The sequence below is a fragment of the Sprattus sprattus genome (genome assembly GCF_963457725.1).
Source record: "Sprattus sprattus genome assembly, chromosome: 19".
In the NCBI taxonomy this organism is placed as follows: Eukaryota; Metazoa; Chordata; class Actinopteri; order Clupeiformes; family Clupeidae; genus Sprattus; species Sprattus sprattus.
The window spans coordinates 298,222-319,104 of record NC_137917.1 but is presented as its reverse complement, the minus strand read 5'-3'; the positions used below and the strand labels follow the sequence as shown (position 1 = coordinate 319,104).

General features: G+C 44.4%; 1 protein-coding gene across 1 annotated transcript in view; it reads right to left on the bottom strand.

Annotated features, from left to right (window-relative positions):
• Window positions 1–20,883, bottom strand: part of ulk4 (unc-51 like kinase 4) — a gene marked incomplete at its 3' end in the record, with an annotated part of 104,516 nt that overhangs the window by 41,794 nt on the left and 41,839 nt on the right. The window contains exons 19-29 of the mRNA XM_080857342.1: window positions 20,668–20,829; window positions 20,194–20,376; window positions 17,075–17,202; window positions 9,734–9,867; window positions 9,054–9,175; window positions 6,844–6,900; window positions 6,680–6,731; window positions 5,659–5,753; window positions 2,853–2,904; window positions 2,438–2,585; window positions 1,233–1,325 (exon numbers count right to left, since the gene is read on the bottom strand). Of these exons, the coding sequence (XP_080713468.1) occupies window positions 1,233–1,325; window positions 2,438–2,585; window positions 2,853–2,904; window positions 5,659–5,753; window positions 6,680–6,731; window positions 6,844–6,900; window positions 9,054–9,175; window positions 9,734–9,867; window positions 17,075–17,202; window positions 20,194–20,376; window positions 20,668–20,829 (1,226 nt within the window). The remainder of the gene's footprint in view (window positions 1–1,232; window positions 1,326–2,437; window positions 2,586–2,852; window positions 2,905–5,658; window positions 5,754–6,679; window positions 6,732–6,843; window positions 6,901–9,053; window positions 9,176–9,733; window positions 9,868–17,074; window positions 17,203–20,193; window positions 20,377–20,667; window positions 20,830–20,883) is intronic.

The window sequence follows — 20,883 nt, the reverse complement described above, 5'->3', positions numbered from 1 at the left end:
GGCGGCAGGCAGGATGAGGGGGAGATAAGCGCTGCCTATCACAGGCGCTCCCTCTCATTAGACCTCCTGCTGCTGCTCCTCGCCAGGACAGCAGACCTCCATTAGCTGCTCCCCAGCAGCACACACCTCCACCCTGCTCTGGAAATGTTAAACTCCACTCTACTGCTCAATGGAGGTGACCCTCCATCAACTCCTCAACCCAAGGAGGTGCAGCAGGAACTGTGCTGATGTACTGGACTGTTCCTCCATGACGCTGCTGAGGGAATGTGCTCAGGAGGAGGGACTGTTATTTAAGAGAAATATGACTGTTTCTCCAGTAGCCTGTTTCAAAGACTAAATGGTCCGATTCAAAATGTGAGTGTTTGGCCTTGACAGTGTGTAGCTCAGCACTGAGCAGAGAGGAGAGGAGAAGGGAGGAGAGGAGAGGAGAGGAGAACAGAGGAGAGGAGGGGAGAGGAGAGGAGAGGAGAGGAGAAGGGAGGAGAGGAGAGGAGAGGAGAACAGAGGAGAGGAGGGGAAAGGAGAGGAAATCCAACAGCAGGACTCCAGCCCTGTGCAACACAGTGTGCTGAGTGAAGCAAATCTCTTAAACTCACTCACTGTCAGACTACTGAGCAGAACTGTCTTTCTCTCTCTCTCTCTCTATCTCTCTCTCTCTCTCACACACACACACACACACACACACACACACAATTTTATTTTCCGCCAAAATCTTAATGTTAATCCACCCGATGGCATTGCACGCTAAAAGTTATTTCTGGTAAATGAAAGAACCACTTGATATTAGCGCCAAGAATACATAGGCAATCCATCTCCGTATCGCTCTATTTTAAAAGCCCTGCACAGGGAGGGAAAGAAACACCTGGCAGTAGATTCAGAAATGGAGCTGCCATGAGGAATGGTTGGAAACATGGGTGGAAATGTGTGAGCAGATCATAAAGGACAGCTGTCTTGGGCCTTTCAGTCGGGAAGCTATGGAAGGAAAGGATTCTAAATCTGCCGTGCATCAGAGGTCTGCATGGAGGCACACAGCCACCAGGCCATCAATGACAGAAACACACAACTTTTTTTTTTAAATTAGGGACATCTTTTCCCATCTTAAGGATGCCACTCCTGCTGAAAAAGGGTTAGATGTCCCTGTTGTTTAACTGAGAGCGGTGCAGCCTTACTTGAATAAAGCCAAGTTGCATTTGTTTGTTTGAGCGCTAGGAGTATATTTGAACCGTGCTTACCTGCTGATCTGGGAGCTGTGCTCTGTAAGTGATGCAAGCAGTCTAAGAGCATACACTGGTACGGGGTCAGGCTCCAGCAACAGAGACTCATACCTGAGGATGCACACAGTACTGTTGTCACAAACACAGCACCAACACCAACACATACAGGACCACAGCACTGCTGAAGATCAATAAGATGTAGCGGGAAAAGAACACATTGAGGGCTAGTACACAGTAGCCAGGACATGGAAAAGATGTATAAAAGTTGAAAGACATGGGTGATAAATGACAAAGAAAACTGGAAATACACAGTCGACCAAGAAGTGCGTGTGCGTGTGATAGAGAGAGTGAGTATGTGAGTGAGAGAATAAGTAAGGGCTTGGTTGCCACGCTTCCGTCAGTCTGCCCCAGGGCAGCTGTGGCTACTCTCGTAGCTTACCATCACTGGTATGACTGTGCGCTTTGGGTCATTGAAAAGGTATTATTATTATTATTATTATTAAGATAGGTCTGACTGGGACATAGGGATGGGCAGAGAGAGAGAGAGAGAGAGAGAGAGAGAGAGAGAGAGAGAGAGAGAGAGAGAGAGAGAGAGAGACAGACAGGTCTCACTGTGGTAAAAGGGCCTCAGAGATGAGGTTTAGAAGAGAGAGAGAGAGACACCATTTGAGCCTCATTTTCTGGCGGAATGTACAAAATACCACAATATAAGAAATGCATATTACAACCAATTCGAAGACATCCACCCTGGTTTCATAAAGCTAACGGACCAACAAAAACTACCATTCCTCCTGGGGGAAATAGAGACATGTAACATTTTAGCATCTGAATATGTGCAGTCCTGCCACATCCTCCGAGAGCAGGCCTTAGGCCTTTTTTCTTTATGTAATTATTATAACTGTAATGTTTTTTTTAATGTATTTATTTGTCTTATTTTGCATGTATTTAATTAATTTATCTGTTCCTTTATTACCATTATTATTTTTATTGTTGTTTTTATTATTATTGTTGTTATTGTTTAAGTGCTTTGGCAACAGTGTATCGCACATTCATGCCAATAAAGCCAATTGAATTGAATTGAGAGAGAGAGGGAGAGAGAGAGGGAGAGAGAGAGAGAGAGAGAGAGAAAGGTCTCACTGTGGTAGGAGGGCCTCAGAGATGAGGTTCAGAAGAGAGAGACAGAGAGAGAGAGAGAGAGAGAGAGAGAGAGAGAGAGGTCTCACTGTGGTAAGAGGGCCTCAGAGATGAGGTTCAGAAGCCTGGCATTTGAGGAGCAGCTCCTCTCGCCTCCATCCTCTTCCAGCTCCTCCTGGCTCAGGAGCAACAATGCTAGGTCTGACAGCACCCGCAGGCTCACGATGCGCCACTCAACTATGTTTCACACACACACGTACACACACACACACACACACACACACACACACACACCATCTGTAAATGGAAACTTAGGCTGCTAACTGCTTACTTACACATACACATTTTCACAAACACTTTAGTTGTAGCATGCACATACTCAGACTTAATGGCAGCTAAAAGCGAAAATTCAAACACACACTTGCATACTTACAGCACACAACAAAACAACCTTGAGTTTGAAGCACACTTACCCATGAGATCCACACATAAACAAACACTTACTGTTTCTGCTGAAGGCTAGTGATGTCAAAGGTGGCAGAATGGAATCTACAACCTGGTAAGAAGGGGGAAAAGACTCCTCTGTAAAGACATCGTGGGGACAGTGTTCTCTCTTTCACATACAGACACACAAATACACAAACAGGTCTCTGCATGGCAACAGCAACTCTACTTACAAGTATGAAGGTCAGGAAATATTACACACACACGCAAACAAGATTTGTCTGCAATCAAGAACTGTCTTACCATTTCAGTTCTCAGTAGCAGTCACTCATATATCATATATGGGCATGCTCGTGAGTGCACACACATACAAAACACAACATGTCCTTCTTTAGATTCCAGTCACTTTCTAAACACAGAGCACACACAGAGCCTGAGCTACAATTTGCATGGAAATGTGATGCTGCCCCTGCTCTTTGATCACAGCCTAGTCCATTACAATCAAAGACCTGAGGCAGACTTTGGGACAGTTTCAACTTGAATTCATATTATTATTATGATTTAGGTAAATGATCATCTCATCTCCATAGAAACAAATGTATGTTGTCCTCTTGTCTCCCTAGAAGTGCAATTCATCACACAAACATTCACAAGCACCCACCCACCCACCCAGAGCACAGTACACAGAACACAGAGCACAGATTGCCTCTCACCACATTGACAGAGTGCAATTACTGCACATGCCATTTTGTTTCCGTCACCCTTTTTCTCCACTTATTGTTTATGAGGGTCTATTAAGACTCCAGGCGCTCTGTCTCCCTATCACGCTAACGGCCATTTAGGTTCCCCCAAACTAACTAAATGATTCAACTGGCAGTCAGACATTTGAGCACGTACAGCTGAGAAGACCAATCTGACATGCTCACTGTTCTATTTTTCACCATACACACCATGTGTGGAACCGTGTCATGAATGAATCATGGTGTTTGCACAAGGCCAACAGCTGATGTATGGATTGAAAGAGAAAGTGAGGATGACCTTGTGTTCCTCCAGGGTGAGTGTGTGTCCACAGGAGACCACATCTCACTCTCCATTATGGCACAAGTCAACGAGCTGGGGCGGAACAGGCACAAGTCTTTGAGGCACTACGGTATAAGACTAGAGGGGCTGTTAGCAGCCAATAATATAATGACTGCTAATGGCGATGTTATAACGTTTTGCTTATAATGTTATAAGTAATCAATAGTTGTAATAAGTTATTACATTATTGGCTGTTTTTTGCATTATTAGCTGGATTAAAAAAATCATTAAAAATGTAATAACTGGAGCCAATAATGTAATAATATAAATCTAAGTACACATATAAAAGTGATTATAGCTATTTATTAACAAATGTTTAGAGCAGTTGTTGCATGCTATTTCACCTGGCCAACTGAGCAATCTTGCTTAGTGCAATACCCCCACCTGGACTGGAGTTTCTGGAGGGCAGGTGGCTGACTGATGGACATAGTGTACAAAGCCAAAGCTGACATTGCTTGCACTTTCCCATTAATAGTCTTTTGTTTTTGGTTTATGTATGACCTGTGAACAACTAGAACATTTTTGTAATAAACTCAATTGAGCAGCTTTTATGATGGCATGTGACTTTTTGTATTTTATTTTGTTATAATTTCAAATCACATGAACGTGTTAATTTAACTTTTTCCCCCCACAAAGTAGTTTGACCTACTTTTTCGAGGTAGCTTTAGTGAACCAAACTAGAATGCTCCCAAGGGCAGCTCTGCTGGACTTCAACATCTCCCAGTGTGAGGTCATTAGTAGCTTGCAAAGCTATGCTTTCAAAGTAGCTTCCCCAACACTGTCTAAATGTGATCTTTAATCAAGAGTATTTCAACTTTTTCAAACGTACTTATTCAACCACACTATTATAGCTATTCAGCACTCTCTCTCAAACCTGACTCCTGAAAGGTCATACGGGGGTATGTGTGTGTCCAGTGCACACTAATGATGCGTGTGTGTGTTTTCCCAGAGTTAGGACTAAGATTCAGGAGCCGGGATCTGTCAGGGTTTTGAGCAGTTATTTGAAGGAAGTCTGACCTTTGATATGAATAAAACTTAAAACACACAGTGATATGAGTATTTGATTACATTATTGGCTCAAATTGTAACATTTTTAATGCTTAAAAACAAACCCACCTAATAATTTAATAACCAGCCAATAATGAGCTGTTTTCACGTTACTGGCTCAGAAATGTTTCCATTATCGACTTTTATTATATTAAGAAGAGTAAAATGATTTGATTATTGGCTGCTACATGATTGAACTGCCTACATCTAGCCCTGTGGGAAAAGGGTGCACAATGAAAATCTTACTACTCCAAATGTATGAGCACCCATTAAAGATTAAAGAAGTACTACAGTACAGTACAGTGAAAAAAATACTATAATTCCTATTTAAGATAAATTATTATAAAATATAATGTCGGTATTCGCATTTTCTTAATCTCAAATTAGTTGAATTGTTTATTTGGGAGAGTATGTTTGTGTTTGTGTTTGTGTGTGTGTGTGTGTGTACATTTTCTGTGTGTGTGTCCTAGCATAGATAAAGTCAGTCTAATGGCTTGTGGCGGGTTGTAATTACAGTGCCTTCTGGTATAACTGCGTATCGGAGCTTTGTCTCCCCACTCCCCTCTCTCTCTCTCTCTCTCTCTTTGTCATTTCACTCCTGCAGACTGCTGCATCAAACACAAGCTGTCTGGCCAGGCTCTATGGTATTGTTGCCAGTTCCAACCAGTGGGTCACCATGTCTGAGTGGCTGTGCCCCCGGCAGGGTGTGGGGTTGTGGGAGGAGAGGAGAGCGGCTCACCATGTGGGGGTGTGGGGTGAGCAGGGCCGGGTGTTGGGTCACTGCCTCCACGGCGCTCAGCGTGGTCCGGATGAGATCCTCAGCACCACTGGGGCCTGCTTATGGGGACGCAGCATGGAAACAGACAGACAGATGACCTACGAACATGAACTCCTGCCCCCACTGAGAGCTACACCAGCAACTGTCTTGATCCACAGAGACAGGCAATACTGAAACCCTAGAGAGACCTACAGCACCCAGACCATGACGGGGTAGGACCATCAGTGAATATATCTCAGCCTAACTCTCCCTCTTGGATGGAGAGGATATTGTTGACTAGTCATTATACATGTTACTGTCAGGTGGCAATGACACAATCTACAGTAATCATGCAATTATGTTCCTACAGCTTGGTGGTTCCCAAACAGTGAGAGCCACCTATGATTTATTCATTTCACCCCTGACAACCAGAAGCCATTAAATAGGCTGAAGCATTCATTGAACTGTGAGCACAACAACACGTCATCTATGGGGCTTTCTACATCTGGCACCTCCTAAGGTGGTCAGGGATGTGTTGTGACCACATTGAAAACAAGTGTAAATGCAATTGCGATCCACATATAACAGCTATGTGGGTGGAAGTACAAATCGCGTGCGACTGTTCCAAACCAGCAACCACTGACCACAGCTGTAAAAAAAAAAAAGCAGCTGCAGAAATCAGCGTTCTCCTCTGCTTTCGTCTTTTGTTGAGACGTCTTTATCCGGAAAGCAAGCAAAATGTCTTAACAGATGTCTACCATCTACATTTCTACTTCTTCTATATTTTTTGTTGTTTGTTGTTTTTTGGACCCGCACACATGAGAGGATATGACATAAGTTGGACACAGTGACTGGATAACACCAGGAGTAAATGTGGTCTGGTTAAATCTTGTCGAGATGCAATCTGGATACGAGACGCACTGCAGGGCAGGCATAAAAAGACCCTATGTGACTGAATGTGTTGTTGTGTGTGAGGGGGCCGCTGGCACAAACAGATACTGACCCACAGCACTTCCCAGGCTCATCTCACCGGAATCAATGGATGTTATGTGATTCTAGAAAGAAAAACACAACCTGTTTTGCTTCCCTTTCGCTGTCATAAACTAAACAAAACATCTTGAGGTGCGGCAAACTTAAGAAGGGTGAAAGGTCAGTGAATGCACTCACCAGAATCGCCCCAAATTTGAGAAGAAACTGATCTGTCACCACCTGTGGCCTGAATATCTGTGAAAATAATATGAGCAGAATTATAAAGTGTGTCACTTAGAGCGTTTATCTCCTGCTCCTTCTATCTCCCCCTCACCCCATTTCTCTCTCCTCCTTTTCCACTCTTTCGCTCTCCATCTCCAATCTCCTTTTTCATCTCTGTATCTTCCTATCCCCCTCCCCTATCTCTTCCCCGATCTCCCCCCAATTCCCTGGCTTTAATACACGTGGAGTGGAGGAGAATCTCTCCAATCTGCGGAGAGAGAGAGAGAGAGAGAGAGAGGGGAAAGTGAATTTAGCATCCAGACACGTAGCCTGACACAGCCTGAGGAGCGATGAATGGGCCACTTAGTATGAGCTTTCCAACAGCTGCATCTATCAGGCACGTTCAACTCACTGCTACTTTGGTTTATGCTATTCATTTACATTAGATTCTGTCTAATTGTCCTTCACATGGCTTTAAGGGGCATCACACTGCCATAATGCTATAATTATTTATTTAAGTTGCTTTGCCAATATGCCCACTATGGGAGTCATGCCAACATAGCACTGTTGATTAGACTGGGAGATATAAAGACACAGAGACAGAGTGGGGGAGAGGGGAGGCAAGAGAGCGAGAAAGAGGGAGAAGAGAGGGAATAGAGGATGGAGGGAGAAAAATAGCCGTAGGCAAATAGTGACAGGCAGTCTGCTGACAGTCAGATTGAGCTGACCTAAGTGTTGACCTCTGTGAAGGCCAAACTAGTGCAAAAAAAAAAAAAAAAATCACACACTATATTGAAACATTCCCATATTCACATGGATAACGCAGAAACAAAAACCCCTCCTGTCAGGTTAATAATCCATGGTAAGGATGATGAGCCCTGACAGCTCTCACACCGTTATTTAAACACACACACGCACAAATACACAAACATAATACTAAATGCACATCTAAGGTAAATGCACATCTATGTACATATTTTGAAATAAAGAGTAGAGTCAGTTCTAATAGCGCTTGTTCTAATATTTGGCACTATGAACATAGCACAAGCTCTGGGGAGAACTCCAGTCAGAGACTGCCTCAGGCTCTATGAAAGGGGATAATACTGCAAACACTAATGAAACCACCTCCTAAGGCCCAGCCAATGTGGACACGGATCTGCCTGTCATGTGCCCAAGCCAGGGAAAGGACTGTGGGGAGAACATTTAAGGGGTGCAGTATATGTTTAGCTACGGGGTTTCAACTACTACATTTCCCTTGCATTGGTGATGTCACCTTTCTAAGAGCAGTTGTACGCACTCCTAGACAGACGAACACAAAAACTCCACTGAAGGCTGAAGGACTGAAGGCTGGCTCTTATAAACTGACTATTAGAATCCTGATGCCTCAATTTGCCATGTCTGCCAACCCGTTTAAGTCCCCATGGCAAATCAGTGGCAGTGGCAGGGTCTAATATTTAATCACGGCAGGGCTACAGCTTACAGGCCAACACCTCACAGGAGAGCCAAAGCAGGATCCTCACTCATCTCGTTTCAGACTCGAATCCAATTTAGCACCATTCTGGGGACCCGTAATAATCTTGTCTGCAGGTTGGCAGATCACTATGAAGTCAAATGAAATGGTTTCTGCTCCCTCTGACACACACACAAACACAAACACACACACGTGTCACTGCTAGATATTTTGACAGAGAGTGTGAATAAAGGTTTTTTTTTTTTGCTTTTGTTAGTCAAACAGGACTTTGTGAGAGATTGGGAGTGGGAGAGTGGTCTGCATCTCGTGAGAGGAGGCTCTTACCTGGGAGGTTGGTATGTGGAGTGCAGGGGTGGGGGTGGCAGAGGGCTGCAGAACAGACCACCCACATACAGCGCTACAGAATGCCCACAGCCCCAGCACCTGCAGTGCCACCAGACACAGAGGTGAAGGAGGGGGGAACGGGGACGCTGAGGGGGCCCACAAGACCAAACGCATCCACCCACACGCAAACATCCAACTTCAAACACACCCACAGGCACACGCAGGCCTCTCAGCTCACACACACACACACACACACATTGGCACACGCACTCACACAGTGAATGAAAGAAGAAATGCTTGCACACACACACATCCACACTCTACTTTCTACCTCGCACACAAAGAGCAGAGAGTCGCACATGCGCACACACACACACGCACACACACGCACCTGAGAGGTGAGTAGATGCAGCACCACAGACATCATAGGCAGGCTTTGCTTCAGCTGCCGGGCTTGTGCAGGAGACGGGTGTTTACGGCCAACGATGCTGTCCAGTGCAAGCAAGACATCATCTGTAACCACACACACACACACACACACACACACACACACACACACACACACACCAGATGTATTCTAAACCATAATGTCAGCCCTACTGCCCCCAATCCACCTCTCGCCTAGACTAGAGTGCAGTGTGTAGGCGTGGAGCTCTGGCTCACAGGTGCAGGAGACAGGTGTGCACCCCTCCAAGCCTCAGCTACAATATAGTTGTGCTTTATCTTCCAGCTCCTAAGTGAAACTGAACCAGTGTAAACTGGATTAGCAGTGGCGGCGCCATATAGCAACACTGATTTACACACAAGGAGCAACAGGGAATGGGGAAGGGGAGGGTCGATATTTGACTGCTCTGCTCCGCAATTCAATCAGGGAGGTAATTAAAGACAGGGGGATCTGACCGAGTGGCTAGGTCTCTGATGCCTCTTCCTCAACAACACCCCCCTCCAGTCTCAACACTGCCTCTCCTCCTGCTCTCTCTCCCGCTTTCTCTCTCTCTCTCTTTCTCTCCCTCTCCCTCCCTCTCTCCCTGGGCTCTTCTCTTTTTGGTTGGTGTAATGTGATTGATTTACCCAGGATGGTTGGCAGCTCCAGTGTGATGTGACGGATGAACAGGCCCAGGCATTTTGACAGGTATTCATTGCCGCTTTGCTGCTCCTTCCCTGGCGTGGCTTTTCTGATGTCTCTCTCAATGTACATCACCAGCCTGCAGGGGCCCAGGCACAGAGACAAGATCACTCACCCCCACTCGCCCGCCACACAGGGGAAACACCAGCGCTCGCTGCTCACGCCAGCGCAACTAAATATGCATCACATCACAAACAGGGCAGAGAACACGGTGGCAGGGGGAACAGCATGGAAGCATCCTTAGCTCCCCCCCGCCCCCCCTCCCCGAAAACATGAAAATCAAGAAAATATTAATGAACCAAGTTAATTAACAAACATTCGGAGGTTAACACCAAAACAAATGGGAAATGACTCCTCAGAGGGAAATCAATTCTGAGACACTTGAACATTCTGATATATATATATGTATTTTTTTTTGGTCGTTTTGATATTCAGTGGTGCATGATCTCAGCTGTTCTTTTCAGAGTATATCAGTTTTAGTTTTACACAAAACACTGAGTGGAACATTCTTAAAAAAAAGTATAGGTCTTCATAATCAAAATGTTGCAAAAAAGAGATAGACAAACTGCTCATAAGACATTTCAGAAAAATAAGATGCAAATCAGTCACATTGGGTATTATGAAATGTGCTGTAAAATGAGAGACAGCAGACAACTGAGAGATCCAAAAAACGACAAGACCGGCCTCAGTCCAGACCTTCATACAAGAAAGAGGTAGAAAACCAAACGGGTAGACCATTACTACACCAAAAAGTGAGGCCTAAACGTCTCAAAAATAATTCCACACATTCACCTCTTTTCAACTGTTTTGGGGTAGACTTTCACTTTCAACACTAAACAATGTTGCATACAAAACTACTGTTGATTTGAAGTGTTTTGACCGTTGAGGTTGCAGCTGGGCTGGGCTTGGGTGATCTCAGGAGATGGTGAGGGTGTGGTGGAGGAGTGATTTCAGGAGATGGTGAGGGTGTGGTGGAGGAGTGATCTCAGGAGATGGTGAGGGTGTGGTTGAGTGATCTCAGGAGATGGTGAGGGTGTGGTGGAGGAGTGATTTCAGGAGATGGTGAGGGTGTGGTTGAGTGATCTCAGGAGATGGTGAGGGTGTGGAGGAGGAGAGATCTCAGGAGATGGTGAGGGTGTGGTTGAGTGATCTCAGGAGATGGTGAGGGTGTGGAGGAGGAGTGATCTCAGGAGATGGTGAGGGTGTGGTTGAGTGATCTCAGGAGATGGTGAGGGTGTGGAGGAGGAGTGATCTCAGGAGATGATGAGGGTGTGGAGGAGGAGTGATTTCAGGAGATGGTGAGGGTGTGGTGGAGTGATGGAGTGATCTCAGGAGATGGTGAGGGTGTGGAGGAGGAGTGATCTCAGGAGATGGTGAGGGTGTGGTGGAGCATGTGTGAGGAGCGTGTGAGGAAGAGGAGAATGTGTGGAAGAGGAGCGAGGAGAGACATGACAGATGACTGCAGAATGTGGAGAGGTGAGGTGTGACAGATGAGGAGAAGGCTGCAGGGACTCCAGTGGTATCTCCTGTGGCTGCTCTCTTATTTTAAGACTCTTATGTTAATTAGCCTGAGAGCAGCCCCCGCTCCCTGCTCCCACGGCAACACCGCACTGATTCACCCGACAGCCTGGAAACCCTCGCTCCTCTGCCGCCACCGTACTCTCAAATAACACCTTAACCAAGCACACTTCAGGAGTGAAGACTAAGAGAACAGGATGGGGACTGAGGTTACAGAGACAGGGACAGATTCAGCCCAAACCATTCTGCACCTTGGAATTAAACTAGTAGACAGATTTGTGCTGTAGGCTAAATAAAAACTTAAATTCTGCTGCAAGTCTGAAAAGGAAAACCTTCTGTTCGCTCCAACGGAACTGAACTCCATTTGCAGCACGGAATGTATTACATTAGCCATGGTTAATTGAGGTCTTTAGCAGATCTTGAGCAGATCTTTAGAAAGAACTATCGACAATAAACTATGGAAGCAAATGTGTGGTAAACCTTCCTGTAGAAGCACATTTTAATATATATATAATAATAAATACGTCAGCAAACATTGCAAGTAGCCAGTGGGAAAAGCACAACCTCGATGGGTTCAGAATTAAACACCCAACAACACTGAGCCACTTAAGCTAAGAGTAGGGTAGATCAGAATTCAGAAATAAAATGACTACTGCTTCAACCATAAATCATAGAGGGTCTCTTTTCATTTCCAGACATCAGTCTAATTTCCACAAGCCATTCAGAGCTTCTGTTGCTTACGGAGCAGCTTTGAAGTGGAGCTGCAACTTTGTAATTGAAGGATCCAGTGAAGGGGAAAGTGTTCTTAGGGGAGTAACACATGACTGAACTGCTAGAAATTGAAGGTGGGACCATGGCAGGATGCGAAAACAGATTAAACAGCCAGCATTTATGATGGAGGAAGTACAGAGCAAGGTGAATCGAAACTATTCATTATGCTGTTAGGCTACAGTAAGAACACTCCCTTTCTGGAAATGAATACACAGGGCATCCGTTTAAAGGACTTTTAGTCCCAAACCCTTAAAAAGGCAATGCAATCCCATTTAGATAGATTCTGTTGCGGGTAACACAATCACATGTAGGTAGATATATTCATTTGCTACCACACAACAAAAATATTCATCTTAATGGAGAAAAAGAGGAACTACTTCTAATAGGTAATTTACTTCAATCTACCTCAAAGCCCTGTGTCATTCCATATAGCCACAGTATCAGTAGAGGACATAGAGCAGGATTTGGCTGGGGGCTGATGTGGTGGAGCTCACTTCCACCACTGATACAGACTGACAAATAAAACACAGACTGGCAGTGGTGATCTCCTCAACATAGCAGGTTCCACACACTCTTCTAGTGTCATTGCATCACCAAGGTTCAGTGTAGTGAGCTCAGCCATGACAACCCCAATATCCCCACCTGCCTCTCTCACTGGGAGGCCCAGCAGCAGGCCCTACTTCTTGCCTCTGTTAACTACATCCCCTCCGCCCCTGCCGCTCCTCGCTGTCCTTCACTGAGGTGAGGTGTCTGGGGCTCTGCTCTGAATTACAACAGCAGGTGAAGGCTGGACAAGGGGGAATAAAAAAAACCCAGAGACATTCCTCTGAATTAAAAAACCCATTTATTTCAACATGCCAGGATCAAGCAGGCCTTTATTAGCCTGACACGGGCAGCCGGCCGCTACATTACCTGGGGAAGAATAGAAATGAGCGCAAGGAACTGTGACTTTCACAATAAATTAGCTCTACGCCCCGCATCAGGCACGCTGCATGCTCCCAGCCTCTACGTGCGCCACTATAATTGGAATCCCAGTGGAATTTTGCAACCGAGCTGGGAAAGGGGAGGGAATCTGGGATTGATAGCTGTGGAAAGCTCACCGCTTCATCTCCAGGCACTCCAGACTGCATGGCAACAGGGTTGGGAGTGGGGCTCAAAGTGCACCATAATTTCTGCTGATCAGCTCCAGTCACTCATGCACCTTATAACAGTCCTCAGGGTTCATTGCACCCCACATCAAATGCCAGAGCACTCTGCCTTTTTCAGACCTCAAGCAGCCTTTTGACTCCACTCCCTTCACGGAGTCCTGAGATAACGACACGGTTGTGGTCATTATTTCTAGCCTGACGATGTCATACTCATAATTCTAGTCAGAATATGAGTCTGATGATGAGCCATTGGGCTGTGATTATGGGGCGTGTTTCAACGAACCAGGAAAAAAAATGCCTCTTCGCTCAATTGGATACCTACAACTAATCAGAGCAACATAGTATGACCATCTGATACATTAAAACTTTTACCGGATCCCGTAAGAAGGACGGCAAAAACATATTTTCGATCGACAAATGCCTTGATCCCGTTTCTCTGTTCCTCTTTCAAAACGAAAGCGCTGTCAATATCTGTAAGATATGCCTGCTCACGTACATATTAGCAACAAGGCTATAGCTAGCTACCATTTGTTTCAATGGGTTTTTTGTCTAGCGTTAGCAATCAATATGGTCTAGAGCGCTTCAGTTAAGACCTACAATCCTCGGCAACATTCGTGTTGCACATACACAACTTACCGAGTCAATGTAGACATAAAAAAGTCGTGTAGATAGCTTAAATCATATAAAATTAGGGATGCACGATATTATCGGCAAGACATCGGTATCGGCAGTTATCGGCTTAAAAACTTAATTATCGGTATCTGCAGATATGAAAAATTTCTGCCGATGTACCTGGCCGATAAGGTGACGTGTAAATTATGCGCACGCAAAGCAAATGTTTATGAGCGTCGGCTGTGTGGCAGTATCCTACTTCACAGTATCAGAGGATGATGACAAAATGCCTATTTGTCAGAAAACTTTTCAGGAGAAGGAGGAGGAGATGCAGCTTGGCCATAATGTAGGTTGCATGCATAGATGCAGACCACCCGCGTGCCACGCTTTACAACATTACCTGTCGCGCTAATTGACGTTAATAAGTCACGGAGTTAGTTAGACAACACTAGCTTGTTAGCTTGCATGCTACGTGACACCAGAGAAGTTGATGATACCTCATTTCACGGGATGTGAAACGTTATGTCTCAAGCCCACGCTATCTGTACATGGCTCACTTTTGCATTTATGGAATTTATACAGCTAACTTGGCAATAACGTTACATAGATTAGTCTAGAAATCCTAGAAGGGACGTTACTAAACTGTAAATCAGTTAACCAAGGTTAGCTTGCAAAGTTAGCCAAGCATGCTACGTGACACCAGAGAAGTTGATGATACCTCATTTCACAGGATGTGAAACGTTATGTCACAAGCCAACGCTATCTGTACATGGCTCACTTTTGCATTTATGGAATTTATACAGCTAACTTGGCAATAACATTACATAAATTAGTCTAGAAATCCTAGAATGGACATTGTTAAACTGTAAGTCAGTCAACCAAGGTTAGCTTGCAAAGTTAGCCAAGCATGCTACGTGACACCAGAGAAGTTGATGATGCCTCATTTGACCCGATGTGAAACGTTATGTCACGAGCCCACGCGATCTACATGGCTTACTTTTCCATATGTGGAATTTAAACAGCTAACTTGGCAATAACGTTACATAGATTAGTCTAGAAATCCTAGAAGGGACGTTATTAAACTGTAAGTCAGTTAACCAACGTTAGCTTGCCAAGTAAGCCAAGCTGTATTTCCAGAGTGTAGTTGTTCAAGTTCAAGGAGGTACTGTTCAAGTATGAAAATTGTGACGTGGAAATATAAATAAATCTGCCATATTTGAAACCATTTCAGTTTCATGAGTGAATGTCTATTTCTAAATTGATACACATCAAGTCTGTAATGTCCTGTATTTACAGCAATACCCTAGCATAATAACAGATTAATTCTAGTACAGGAGAGACTTTTCAATAATTAAAAAGCTGAGGTGTATATATCGGTATCGGCATCGGCAATCGGCCAAAATGAGCTTGTAAATATCGGCATATCGGATATCAGCTAAAATTCAATATCGTGCATCCCTATATAAAATATGTCCCACAAGCTCCCGAGACGGCTCCATCTTTGTTCGATGTATAATCTATCTATCTAATCAACTCAAGCGTTGGTTGGTCATCTGTCCATCAACGTATAAAGCCCGCCCTTACAATTTTATTGGTTGAGATTGCTTTTTCAACTTTTTCGAAAACTTGAATCTCTCCCAACTAGCTCAAGTCCAGACTGAATCTCCCAGACCAAAAATGTTGTGGGCGGAGTTCAGGCTGGGATCCAGGCTACATTATTTCAGGCACTGTTCTCAGAGTTAATGACACCTCCTGTCAGATGGGTTTAAATGGTAACTTGTACTGTCACATGCGTGTCGTCAGAGCTGAACAGCACCAGGTTACAGAAATCTGTTTGGGTGCATGAAACAGCAGACACTCCAGAGCAGTCCAACGCCAGCAGACAGCTCAAAGTGTTCAAGTCACTGCAGAGCAGGACAGAGCCAGCATACAGCTCAACATCACTTCTCTCTCTTGCTCTCTCTCGCTCCCTTTTTTCATGGTGGGGTTCCCGGAGCTTATCCCCATGTCTGAGGCCAATGAAAGGGCCTGACATAAAGCTGCAGGCCTGGCACTTGTACGGCGTGGCCGCGCATATGATCAGAGGAGGGCCAGCGTGGGGGCGACTCAGCCCAGCTAATTAAGGAAGAGTTTTCCACCCATCAACGCTGTCTACACTCACTCTGGGAGTCTGAATGGAGGGTCAGCTCTGACAGAGCGCGTCTTGGGAACACTTGTAAGAGTGTGCGAGGAGACGAAAACAACATAAGAAATAGAGAGAGGAGAGAGATGGAGAGAGATACAAGGAGGATACAGGGAAAGAAATGTGGAGAGATTGAGTCAGTGGAAGAGCCTTGGAGTAACAAGGCTAGCAGTGCAGCTGGCTACAACATACTTCTAGCACAGGATCTAGGCCAATTAGGAAGATCTGATTAAATGGAATGCAGAATAAATTATGAGCGCATTAGAAGAATACGATTTAAGAGCTTGATTATGCCGGCACAGCGGCATGCTTATCCCATAATTCCCTTCAAGTCATGGATCAGTGAGGATGATCTGAGAAGAGGTATTCTGTGGCAGGTGGCAGCTGTAATTTAAGGCAGCTTCGCTAGTTTTAAGATTTTATATCATTCACCGTGGGATAACAGAGCAAATCCTATTGTGTTTTTTTTGTCATACCACATCCTAAATTAAAGTCTTAAATTTATACTGCTATTTCTTTGCGGAGGGGTAAAGATTTTTCTAGTGCTGCTGTATATCTGAAACCTCCACTGACAATGTAGCTCTCTTAATCACTTTCCCAAAACATGGATTCTACCAGACACACACTGGTGTGTGACAAGACCACAAAGTACCAGAACAGCAGTAAAGGCAAACTAGTAAAAGCGGTGTAGTTGTCCAAATGAATATCAAAATGCTTTGGCTTATAGAAACTCTGGGGGCAATTTCAGTGTTTTTTACCCTAAAATGATACACATAGATACTCCACTCCCAAATGAAAGCCCCTTCCAAGGTCTCAGAATTGATATTGGTTTGGTCAGCTCACACATCAGGGTTAGCTTAAAGTCTGAGGTGAAAGGCAGGTAAGGTATTAAACAGCCATCAGGCCACTCCACATCACTCAGGATCACTCAGGCTCCTTCCTCAGATTTAAGACATGTTTCCTTTCTCCAGGCCCTCATTTTTATCTTAAAAAAGCTATAACAATAGTTACATCACTGTAATAAGCATTGAGCATGATGATGACTGGTGTCCTACCTGGAGTTACAGCACAGGAGCAGCACGTCTCTGCTGTACATCAGCACCTGCAGCAGCACCAGGAAGGCCTTCGCCCGGATCACTGCAGATGGGCTCTCCAGGGAGCGCACAATCTTCATCACAAAGTCCTGCCAATAACATGGACAGACACACACACACACACACACACACACACACACACACACACACACACACACACACACACACACACACACACACACACACACACACACACACACACACACACACACACATCAGCTTCTTCCATCCCCATGTTCGTTTGACCAACCACCACTTATCCTCTCCACCTCAACTCCTTCCCCCATGCCTATATTAACTTTCTCTTTCTTTCTTTTCTAAACTAGCAGTAGTGGACAGTGGACTGGACTGAGTCCTGTGTTGAAGGTGTTATCAGTGGTGGCCCAGGTTAGGGCAAAGGGGGAAATGAAAGTCCTGGGGCTGCTCTTAACTTGAAACAGAGGTTAATAAGCTAATGAGCTCCACCACATTTGGGTGGCCGGGAAATTAACGGGATTGATTAACTTCCACTATCTGTGTGGAGGGGGAGAATTGGTCAAAGAGGCACCATGCAAAACACTGCGATTAAGTACGCCGCTGAGTGAAACTTAATTAATTTCAAAAGCACACTCTTCCTGGCTGAATTGTAATTACATCAACAGTATTCCAAGCTGCATGGCGAGATTGTTGCACTTCCTCCCCCAATTAGCCAAGTTGCCTGGTGATGCATTGCAATTTCAATTCTATGCCAGACAATGCATGAATAAACACGTTGTGTTCAAGACTCCTCTTTGTTAAGGGACTTAAGGAGTCAAAATATAGTCTTTTTTAGAAAATTGGTGCAAAATTGAAGGCTCATAAGTTTCATGCATTGAAAGGTCGGGCTTTTTTCCAGATTAAAACTGGATATTTGCATGTAAATTAATTCAGGTCAAAGAAAATTACCAATGGCAATCTCAGCCTTGGAAAGAGCACACAGTACCTTTTTAATCAATTTCTGCCGCCCATTTTCCAAATGATTACTACTTAAGATAACAAGTGAAACAGAGCCGCAGTTAGAATGAAAGAGTGTCGAACTGAATGTTCAAACCGATCACCTTTCATTCACATGCAAGTTGACATTTTTTTTTTACAAAGAATGCCAAACGTATGCAAAGTCATTAAGTGTTACTAAGTGGCAAAAGCACAAACAGTAAATACATTTCATTTATTCTTCTAAGCATAACCTGTAATGGATTGAGCAAATCTAAAATGAGTCTGTAGGACACTGAATGGAGAACCATGGACAAGGAGTTATAACTCAAATTTGTCATGAATCCCAAAGGGTTCAGGGCTAGTTCAGGCACTTTTGTAGTTCTAACATGCTATGTGATATTTTGTTAAATTTACAGCAACTTTAAACAGCGGTTCCAGAGGCACATTTCTTTGTTTGAACTCTGCACAGATTTAATTCCAATAGTATGTAAGTAGTATGCATGTCATATCTGTATTTTCTCTAAAATCCCCATCAAATAATCCTACTATAAATACATATTTTTACTTAACATATTATGTCCCAGAGTGACAAACTGTTCTGGTTCATTCATATGAATGAATAAATGGCCATCTAACATATATGACCCTGTCATTGTAGTATGAAAAGGTATCAATGGAAGGGTGTCTGGCCTTGAACCATGCGTATGCAGAGGCGGGCTGATAACAGCCCTTCCCAACCTTACACAAAGCGTATTCACAGGGATCTCTCTGAAGGAAACTATTTTACTACCTGCATTTCCACACTTTTTTACTTACTACATTCTTACTATTTTACTAAACACATCTCCAAACTATTTGCAGTATACACTTTATACCTACACATGCCAACGTGATCCTGATGTAACACTACCTTCCATGTAACACTACCTACTCCAGGTACCTACCTACCTATCGGACCAGGGTGGTGTTTTGTTTACAGTGGGATCTCTTACCTTAAAGCCACAGGTCATGACTATGACAATGACATGTGAATAGAACAACCAATGAAGGGGGGCGGGTGTTCATGCTGTCCTACATGTGCCGTGACAACCGTTTCTACCTGAATATTTAACTTTTTTAGGTACTTTTCCAACAGTCATTTTATTATTTATTTGTGAGTGTATTAATCTGAGGGGAAAGCCTTTAAGGTTTCTGGCAATGCTATTATCGTAGTGTGGTAATGTGGTGCAAAGATTGGATTGGAGATTCCAGACAAAACTGATCACATTTTTCTCTGCTTCGGTGACGATGCCATGGACTTCAGGGGGTTAATGCTATATATAGCCTCTCTGACTGACAAGTAAGGTGAGCAGAGGCAGGCAAAAGAGCCAGAAATGGAGGGAAGAGAAGGAATGTTGTATGTAGCAGTCTTAACCTTGAGCAGGAAATGGAAGAGCAAGAGTGTTGTATGTGGCAGTCTTAACCTTGAGCAGGAAATGGAAGAGCAAGAGTGTTGTATGTAGCAGTCTTAACCTTGAGCAGGAAATGGAAGAGCAAGAGTGTTGTATGTGGCAGTCTTAACCTTGAGCAGGAAATGGAAGAGCAAGAGTGTTGTATGTAGCAGTCTTAACCTTGAGCAGGAAATGGAAGAGCAAGAGTGTTGTATGTGGCAGTCTTAACCTTGAGCAGGAAATGGAAGAGCAAGAGTGTTGTATGTGGCAGTCTTAACCTTGAGCAGGAAATGGAAGAGCAAGAGTGTTGTATGTGGCAGTCTTAACCTTGAGGCAGGAAATGGAAGAGCAAGAGTGTTGTATGTAGCAGTCTTAACCTTGAGGCAGGAAATGGAAGAGCAAGAGTGTTGTATGTGGCAGTCTTAACCTTGAGGCAGGAAATGGAAGAGCAAGAATGAATGTTGTATGTGGCAGTCTTAACCTTGAGGCAGGAAATGGAAGAGCAAGAATGAATGTTGTATGTGGCAGTCTTAACCTTGAGGCAGGAAATGGAAGAGCAAGAATGAATGTTGTATGTGGCAGTCTTAACCTTGAGGCAGGAAATGGAAGAGCAAGAATGAATGTTGTATGTGGCAGTCTTAACCTTGAGCAGGAAATGGAAGAGCAAGAATGAATGTTGTATGTGGCAGTCCTAACCTTGTCCTGGAGGAGGCGCTGGGAATGGACCCCAGACGCTAGGGTGGTTGCTAGCATGGTTAGCATGTGCTGCTGCACTCGGCTGACCCCTGACCCCAAGCAGCTGAGCAGGGCTGGCAGGCCCACCTTATCAATCACGTTCTGGAAGGCAGCCGGTGAGTGACGTGTGATTTTGCACAGGGCCTGGAAGAATAGGGGCAGGAGGTCAGGAACAAATCATACTGGACATCACTGAGCAGAGTGGCAGGAAAACCACAACTTGAAAACTGTGACAGTGTGTAGAAAACTATAATAATTAAGTGTAGAAAATAATGGATTATTAGTCCATTCACACCCCCGCCAATTTATTATTATTGTTTTTTTGGATTAACAGGTATATATCATAACATGACATTTGTACCACTCCAGCATATACATAAAGTTTCAGAAATAGTCATGGGATAGTTTACTAGTAAAGAGAGATTGCGTACTTACAGATACAGCGCTAACCCTCATAGCGTCTACTGTTGAGTGGGTGAAGAGGTACCAGAGTGTGGGGCCGATCTCAGGTGTGATGAAGCCTTGGGCATAGTGGGACACAGTGCTGCACACATTCTCCACCACCTTAGCTGCCATGTGATTGACCACCAGCTCCTCCTGCACAGACAAACATCCCAAAGCTGTAGAGATCCCCTGAAGTCAGTGTTCCAC